The sequence below is a fragment of the Papaver somniferum genome, chromosome 1, assembly GCF_003573695.1.
Source record: "Papaver somniferum cultivar HN1 chromosome 1, ASM357369v1, whole genome shotgun sequence".
NCBI lineage: Eukaryota > Viridiplantae > Streptophyta > Magnoliopsida > Ranunculales > Papaveraceae > Papaver > Papaver somniferum.
Window position 1 is genome coordinate 99,525,932 of NC_039358.1, and position 9,311 is coordinate 99,535,242.

Genomic DNA, 9,311 nt, shown 5'->3' on the forward strand with positions numbered 1-9,311 from the left:
TAGAAGGAGACAGTGATACAGACAATGAGGAAGACAGTGATACAGACAATGAGGAAGACAGTGATACAGTTAATGAGGAAGACAGTGATGAGGAAGATCGTGATGAGGACGGCAGGGAAGAGGAAGACAGTGATGAGGAAGGCAGGGAAGAGGAAGACAGTGATGATTACAAAGACAATGATAGTTTGGCGCTTGATATCGTGATTAATGGATGTTTGTTTCCACGCCTTAAATCAGTGTCCTTCCAGGAATTTTTTGGGGACCCAAGGGAGCTGAGGTGGGTGAAACTGATTTTGAAGACCGCCAAAGCTTTGCAAACGATCACTATTGGTTACAAAGGGAAAGGCGAAAAAGAGTTTATGGCGGAGATACCAAATTTTCCAAGAGCCTCGCCAGGTTGTGTGATTATGTTCTGTCCTTGCTAGCTACAGTTACAAATTTTAGTTAATTCTTGTTTGATAACAAAGAGTCTGTTGTTGTCCAAGATGAAACAAATTTACAAGTTTTTCTGATACCTGTACATTTCTGTATTATGACAGGGAGTTTGAAGGATTCGGTTTTGTTTCCCTTTATTACTCCGTTAACCTTCATTCTTTTGCTGATGGTTACTGGTTAGTTATAATTGTATTTGCCCGTTTTCTTTCAAAAATACAAATGAAAGAAAACGAGCTTGGGTATGAGCTGGGTTTTGAACCTGTACTACCTCTTAAGAAAGCTGGGTTTTGAACCCAGGATTATTTGGAAGCCAATACCAGTAGCTGCGTCAACACCAAGATCTGGAGGACCTTGAGTATGAGCTTTCATATTCCCCCCACCCCCACCCCCACCCAAAAGAAAAAAAACTTCTGGAGATCTTACTGGCTCCGACTTTCTCTGAAAATATCATCGAGAGTTTCTCAGCCTGATTCAGTCCGTCAGTAGAAGAAAGCTTTCAAGGATTTCTGTACTGTTCTCCTGTCAGTCGTCAAATTTCGCAAGTTAATGGAACAAGTTTCTGACGTCCGGGCCATTGAGGTTTTGATTATTGATGGTATTTGTGTGTGGGGAATGAAAGATGAAGAATCTACATGCAAGTAATTAAGAACCAGAAGATGCATATACCAATCAGAAGACAATAATAATAATACAGTAATTAGGTACTTGTACTAAACATCTCATTTTAACTAAATAATTGAAGCAACATCAGATTAAAAACGAACACCAATTACTTAACTAACTACAGCTGGGAAGATACTACTTGTTCTCGAATACTCCATATATTGTCTTTAAATTCCTGATTCATGAGGGGGGACCCAAGCCAAGATGGGTGTAAAAAGCTGAGGTTCATATGCAAACCCACGTAATCCTCCATCACCACCGCTGTAAGGACATGGAGGAATCCATTGCCATGCTTTCTGATAAAAATCAAACAGCAACATATTATCAGAACCAGGTAACGTGATAATGATGAAATTACCATTACCTACACAGTCAAAACCTTCATCTCCATCACCACCAGCTTCACTGAACTGCTTATAAAGATTTTGTGGCATTTTTTCAGCTTCTAGCCATTTTTTATGCTGGTTGTTGGTACAAGTAGTCGATGATGATCTCTGTAAAACCCACATTCTCAAACTCTTAGGTACCTTGAGTTTACTCTTCTCAACAGCAGCAATTAAAACCAACCTTCCTCTACATTCAACTAAATTTGGTGATCTTAAATGCCTTCTCATCGGCGCTTCTATTTCGAACCATTCATTCAATCCGACATCATAACCTGATACGTTTAAAGGGCTGTAGCTCATGCAATAGAACTTTCCATCTACAAACACCATCTTCCCCCCCGGTTGAAGACTACATTTCTCAGGAAGTGCGCTTGTTGTTCCCCCCCATAATGAGTATCCACCACCACCACCACTGCTGTAGACATGATATATTTCACTACTTACGTTTTTGACATTAAACTGTGATATCAAATCATCACCAGCAACAACCACATCAAGAGATGAATTTGTAACATTTAATCCAACTGACGGAAAAAGTCTAGGTGTTCGAGTAGTAATAGTGTTCATCATCAGTATCGAATGATATATCTTCACGAGCAGTGGATTGCATAGAATTAAGTTCTTAATCCCAGCAACATCAGATACCCAGCATATCAAACCTCCAGATGAAGAACATGGAGAGAAACCAGATGGTATAACTGAACCGAATGATATTTTGTACCATTTCATTTCATTAGGATCGAATAGATATCCTTCACGTGAAGACGAGTTATCTTCTATTTCCCTTTGCTTGTAGTTATTACCGTGAATGTAACTCTTCAGTTTCTTATGTTTGAAAAACAAGAACCAAGTGTGACGTTGTCGTGCCGATGACGATATACTTAGATACATTTCGATGAAGCTGTTGGAAATTAATAGATTAGACCATCTTTTGCATACTGATCGAGCATCAAAAAAAGCTGGTGGAGGAAGAAACGCAATCACTCGATCAACTAGTGTTTCAGGAAGTTTACTCCATATCTTACTATTCATTATAGGACTGGCACAAGTATTACTACTCATCATATTAATGGATGACGATGAACAACTATCAAATATTATACCACTAGTACTGCTAGTATTAGTACCAGATAAGAAGTTGTTGTATGAGTTAGGATTGAAAGTGAAACCTCTTCCTTCCATGACTATGGAATCAAGTAGTTAGGGTAAGGAGAACAGATATAAAGAGATGGGTTTAGCTACGGTTTAACTCCTGGGACTTGTTCTCAGCTTAGATTTTCATTCTCTTATAATTATAACTACTTTTGTGGACATATACTGGTGGTAGAGTTTCCCATGTATATATAGAAAACCAAGTTACCATGCACTTGAAACTCATCACGTAGGTTTCTTGCTCATCTTTAGTGGAGATTCAAGTTAGAGAAAGTTTGATGTGATCGTTCAAGGAAAGGTCCAAAGTAGAAATGGTTTAAAGGCTGAATTTGTTTCTAGGTAGGTTGTACTATATAGTATATGTTATAAAATGAATCATCAAATTCTTTGCTTAAGCATTAATGGTGAACCTAGCTTGTAATTTCAAATACAATACATTTATCCGAAAATTACTTCTACTGTTTGTTTAGTCTAATCAGCTTGGTAGTTGATTGGCTGTATTGAGTGTACAAGTGTCCATACTACATTGGTTTTCACACTTACAATGCAGAGAGGAACAAACAGATTGATAAGAAGAATCCAAAATGTATTGAGAAACGAGATGACTACTGAGAAATGTATTGATGACAATGACAATCGAGTGACAAAGTGTAAGGATATTAGTCTACAGTCTACTACTTTGGTAACATCAAACTGGGACATCGATATACCTTATTATTATCATCAACATCCCGCAAAAATAACCACATTCCACGACATAACTAAAACAATTCCGGCAATTTAATTGCTTAGCAACGCTACTTACTAATGGAGAGTACCAGACTGATTGGGGTGTACAAAATTCCATATATGACAAAATTTCCCTTACCAATGGATTAGTACACCCCAAGCAATCTGACACTCCCCCTTATCGGCCATAGATCAGAGTTGGGGGTTTGAAGTCCTCACCTCTTCGGTTGAAGTTTATCAGTTGGCTAGCTATTTCTAGTTGGTTCACCAAGGAAAAATGTTTGTCCTAGCTATCCCTAGTTGAGTCACAGGTTGTTTTAGAAGAAAAGTGTGTCATGCATGGTTTTGTGTGGTGCACAGTAATTGATGATGCAAACTCAAATAAATTAATCTCTAGTTGCATACGTCTTATCTCATGACCCCCTAGGGTACATTTTGATTCAGGTAACCTATACATTCGAGACTTCACATGCTTGTAGTCCCTGCTCCCTAATCTATCATCAGAGTAAGCTGGTTTGGAGACTCACCCTAGGAGAGAGGGAAACTCCCTGAGTCTCTGTTAGACCCATGATGAATGCTGATAATGTTTCTCCTCAGTTTGTAATAATTGAAATTTCCATTTGGTTTAATATATAGAATAAGCACCTGGTTAATAACGAGGTCAAAAATTAAAATCCCCATCTCACAATAATTTGTGTGCTCCTTAAAGATGCTGTAGATTGTAGGGCAATACAACATTGTTAATCATCATTTGTGACAAGTATTCTCAGAGTCTACACGCCCTATGTTATGCTCCAAACATATCTATTTCAGTGCTGATAAAAACTAAATGAAAACGTATTCATTACAACAACAAGAAAATCAGTTCATATTCTGTGATACAGGGAGATACAATCACATTTGTTTGCCAGTAACACTGAAGATTGTTATTTTTTGGAAGAATAACTCGCTAAAGGGCTAGATTTTTTTTACGTATCTTCAGAACATTTAGAATGGTTTCATTGTTACTTTATTTTACGTATCTTTTGCCGGGTCTTGTTAAGGGAAGCTATCGAAGTCATAGGGTACTACTGCTACTACCACTAGAAAGAGAGAGAGAGAGAGAGATTGTCTAATCTGATAAGATTGTACATAACAGGGAGGGGATGAATTGGATGTTTCAAATATACAAAAATAGAAATTTGTGTTTAAACACAAGTTAAGATTACCAACTAAAAATGGAAAATATTGAGCAGTACATACCTATATAGATATATATGCAAGAACTGGAAAAGACAAGACCACGAAAAGAAGGAAATCTAAGGCAAAGATATATTAGAATTACTGGATTCACTGTGTTTTGATGGAGGAGAAGAGTACCAGCATCGGTGATATAGATGATGCCATTGTATTTTATTGCGTATGGAGGAATTATTCTGGTTTCCATTTTGGTCTCTTGGGATATACCAGACAACCTGTATCCGAAGCAACTCAACTGGATAAACAATTTGGTTTACCCTTTGAATGAAACACCACCAGCGATCAGAAATTCTGGGAAACAGCTGCCGAGTGCCTGGTGAGGTGTGCATCATTTTTGTCTCAAATTTTATGTCTCGATATTCACGCCACAGTATGGTCAACGACAAGTGAACCCGTTGATAAATATAATGGGTGAAAATATAGAGATGTATAAAGTTTCGGACACTGGATCCCATGCCTACCCAATGACACATTCTCCTGTTAATTCCCAATGCTAACAGACCTTTAAATTTCCCGCAACACCCAATCCCACCTCAAACAAATTCTTGCGTCTAAAGCGATAATCAGAATACTCGATGCACCCAGCAAGCTATCGTAGCAGCAAGATTCTCCTATTTGGGTTTTATATTTACCGAATGGAGTTGTTTCATTAAAACTTCGTCTGGAGAAATCTCCCTCATCCCAATAATGAAATGTAGTTCTGCTTGCCGTCCTCATGGTTATATCACACATTTAGTGTACGAGAATCACATGATTCATAGACATTTGCACAAAATATACAACCAACTACAAAGTAAATGTCACGTGTTAAACTGAAATGTCTAAATAATATGAGCCAAGCATAAACAAACAAGTTGAAAAAGCCGCTCCCATGGTCTTGTGATGAAATCACCGCTGTACAAGCTTTACACAATAAAGCAGAAGCTTGGAAATTTTTTCACAAACCGAGCTCGAACAATGCAAACTTGAGGTGTGTTAACCCTATTTAAAGTCCTACAAGTAGCTCAAGGTGGTGAGGAAGACACCCTAAATCTTGTACCAAAGTTTAACCAATTGGACGGGTGTCATAGATGCAAATTTTACCTTCACCTTTCAATTTTCTCAAGTGTCTGCCTTGAACTTCAAATAAACAAACATCCCAACCATGCCCATCTAACAAGATAGAAGTTTACATTAACTCTACTTCCGCAATAAGATAGAGAGAAGTTTACATTAACTCCCTTTGGTACATAACCTCTCTACTTGTACATTTTGGGCCTGTCCTAAGAATTTACAAGACCTAGCGCTCACACTCTAACTTCCCCAATTAAGAATTCAACACCCCGATTACATCCCCCAGTACATTTTGAACTCATGCAAATCGTAACCAAAAATAGCTGCTAGTACAGTTAAAAATGGCAAGAAGAAGGGGCTTACTAGCCAATAGGGACTTCATTAATGATAGGGTTGATAGATATTAAGATGGCTTGCTCCATTAACCTGAAGATACCGGCATAAAAAGGTAACTCATTAGCTCAGCCTACTATCTTTGACAAACCAAAAAAGGTTTGATGGTAGAATTACTATAGGCTTGCAAATAAAATACCATCTCCTCTAACTCCTTTTGTATTGCCCCCGTAGTGTATGAACATCTAAATCCCTTCATCACCCTAATATCTTTGCTAAGTGTGTTTGACATGCCTCTAGTTTTGGGTAAATAAAAATAGGTGATCAATACCAAATTAGCCGGAACAGTAGAACGAATGTCTTACATCATTGAAACCTATTATTTTTGGAGAATAGAGTGAGCATTCTCAATTTAAAGGTGCAAAAATCCACACCCTATTCCCACCATATATAGAAGTCAACTCGAAGCTAATTGTGCCTATCACCCACAGTACCAAAGCAAATTGATAAGATTTTGGCAAGCTTCACGAAATTTAGCATCATATAAAACACAACCTTAACCTGTGAATCCCAAAACTGTCACTCCAAACCTTCATCATGCATTTCTCCTTCAGATAAAATTCTTGTGAGTCTGAAAAGGAAAGAGATTGCCTAAGACGCATCTGAGATGGCAAAAATTCGCAGCTAACTAACTTGATACCCAGTAAAGCTCTCATGGTACCACTGTGATACTCATACATCCCAAAGTACTAGTTAAAGAGTTTATTCTTTAAAAGAAGATCGAAAAGCTTTGACAGAGGAAAGAAACTTAATGAAGGAAGAACATTAAGGTAAGGCAGAAAAAAAGGAATTGATGGAAATAAACGAAAGAGTACAAAAGATACTATATAAGCAAAAGGTACACTTGGTATGAGCGACAAGAGGGTAAGGATGACAAGTCTAATAATATGGATCAAGTATTTTAAAGATGGACTGTTCAGGTTTCCTGTTTGGTAGGGCTAGATGTCAGAGCACAGCAGGACGACTTATAGGATGACAAGAGAGCAAAACATCTAAACCAAAATTGTCAATTAACATTAATACATTATAAATCACTGACATGACAGCAGCATTTTGTTTTAAGTATCCCACAAGAACAAAATTATTTCCCAAAGATATAATATGGGAGATGCACATATAAAGCACAAATATTCTGAATTCGGTCATTTCATTTTAAAATACAGAAACAAAAAACCACAAGTGCAGAAAACATTAGTGATTAAGGTAAACCTAACCGTTATCTCAAATCCTATATGAATTCATTGACTAAATAATTTGTTGTATGTTTGGTCCAAAAGTGGTTCTGGAGCTACCCTATAAACCTAAAGAGTAAAGACTGTACTTAGGGTAATTAAAATCCAAGTGAGCATCAAACCTGGTAACTGCACTCTGCACGTTCCCTACTAGTCATGTTTCTCACGCGCCTGGGAAGGATCTTCAGTCTCACTTGAAGAGTGTTGCTGCTTGATACTGGCTTTAGCTTCAGCAAGAAAAGTAGGATCAGGTTCGTGTTTATTTGAAGGCTCCTTCATCGCCATATAAATATAGAACGCAATGACAATATTGACAGAGATGACCGCAATCAATCCGCTCAAAATCGTCAGTGAGTGAGAAGACAACTGACTTGCCCCTGTTAGAAAGAAGTAAACTAGATTATAAAACATATTAAACTGTTAATAATTTTGAGGCCCACCTTTACCTAGAAATTCATGATGAAAATATACGAGAATATATCCATACTACCGATGTTTTTAATGTAAAATTGAGAGAGGCATTGTGTGAATCATATCTTTATGAAAAGTGAAAACCAATAAGCTATAACCATGGTATAATGTACTACATCTACAATTTGATTCAAATTGATACGTTTATATTGGAACATTTAACGTACAAAAAAGATAATCTAAATAAAAGAAAAAATGTGAGGAGTCTTATTTAATGTTACTTGCTTCTTCATGTAACCTGAGTTAGCCAACTAGTCTTGTAATATGAAAAATCTCCGGACACTCTCTAACAGTAGGATCCTGGATCTACGAAGAGGGCAACCTCCATAAAACTAAAACTTTTGTCAAACATAAACCTTGTACATCATAAGTAAATCAACAAAAATCAATGTAACCTTGGGTATGAAGGTAGAAGAAAGGTTACCAGGAAATAAGTTATTGTTAAAACCATATAAAATCAAAATTGGTACTATCCACATAAGCATTGATGCAGTGAAGAACTTTCTTACAACATCTGCCATTGATTATCCCTATACAAAATAAATAAAAGTAACTGTTAATTGTTCGTCTCAGAGTATGGATGTAAAGACAGTGTTCTTACATGATTGTACATTGCTTAGATGATATACACAGTTTTTATCAGATACTAAATATTGAAAATTTTGAGTGATAAACCTATAACGAAAAGGTCGAAATTTTCTTGTACAACTAAGATCTTTCAGCCATTATACCAAGCACATCGTAAGCAACTAATTATATAAGATTATCGTACAAAACTAGATTTTGTGAATCTTTACTCAGAATACTATATTCTTCCTAGATTCACAACTTTTAACTAACATTGTTCATAAATTGAGGCAGAATAGAAAATAAACCCTAGAGAGATAGGATGTAGAGGAATGAGAAATCCCACTAAATTGCAGATTCAAGAGTAATCAATTGAAACCCTAGTAGATACTTATGAAGATAGAAAAGAGAGACAGAAGTACCTTATCAGGCAAACAATAAAGTGGCACTCTTAGAATTCACAGTTCGGGAGTAGGAAATCGGAATTTGGAGTCGGATTCTGAAGAAGGGTGTAAAAGTGAGTTTAGATGTGGGAATGCTTTCGATTTCCCTTCTTTTAGTCGACGCACTTCACAACATCTACGATAGTCGATAGTGGGTGTTAAGGCCGGTTCCTATGGGGTCGGCTAAACCCTCCATTTGCCATGCCAGCTGGCCTGGCAAACTGGCCGCCCACTATGAGAAATAAGTTAAGCGATCGGGTCTCTACCAAACGGTTGAGACTAGACCGACCGATGTAGGAGAAATTTTTATTCTAGCAGCACACATACCTGACATTTGGCATCTAATGATGTCAAACCACTCTTTAAACTACAGTTAGGTTAGTATGCCTTATAGAGTTATAGTTCTCTGTATATCATCATCGTCGTTTTAACTCTCTTCATGGCTGGGATTCTCGAGCAAAAGCTGCAAAACCCATTCATCAGAGTCCTAGTTACTAATTTTTGTGTGTTCTTCTTTTACGAGTTAAATCACATTGTGGCACATCCTG

The 9,311-nt window shown here is 37.2% G+C and overlaps 2 protein-coding genes across 2 annotated transcripts; both read right to left on the bottom strand.

Annotated features, from left to right (window-relative positions):
• Positions 1-1,265: 1,265 nt before the first annotated feature.
• On the bottom strand, positions 1,266-4,751 carry LOC113348090 (protein UNUSUAL FLORAL ORGANS-like). The gene is made up of 3 exons (XM_026591789.1): positions 4,725-4,751; positions 2,616-2,668; positions 1,266-2,541 (listed from the first exon to the last, which is right to left on the bottom strand). Exons 1-3 carry the CDS (start codon positions 4,749-4,751, stop codon positions 1,266-1,268), a joined length of 1,356 nt encoding a protein of 451 aa, XP_026447574.1.
• Positions 4,752-7,043: 2,292 nt separating this feature from the next.
• Positions 7,044-8,903, bottom strand: LOC113331561. Its single transcript, XM_026578257.1, has 3 exons — positions 8,743-8,903; positions 8,178-8,283; positions 7,044-7,659 (listed from the first exon to the last, which is right to left on the bottom strand). The coding sequence occupies exons 2-3, from the start codon at positions 8,272-8,274 to the stop codon at positions 7,433-7,435; spliced, it is 324 nt and encodes a 107-aa protein (XP_026434042.1). The 5' UTR covers positions 8,275-8,283; positions 8,743-8,903; the 3' UTR covers positions 7,044-7,432.
• Between the last annotated feature and the right edge of the window lie 408 nt (positions 8,904-9,311).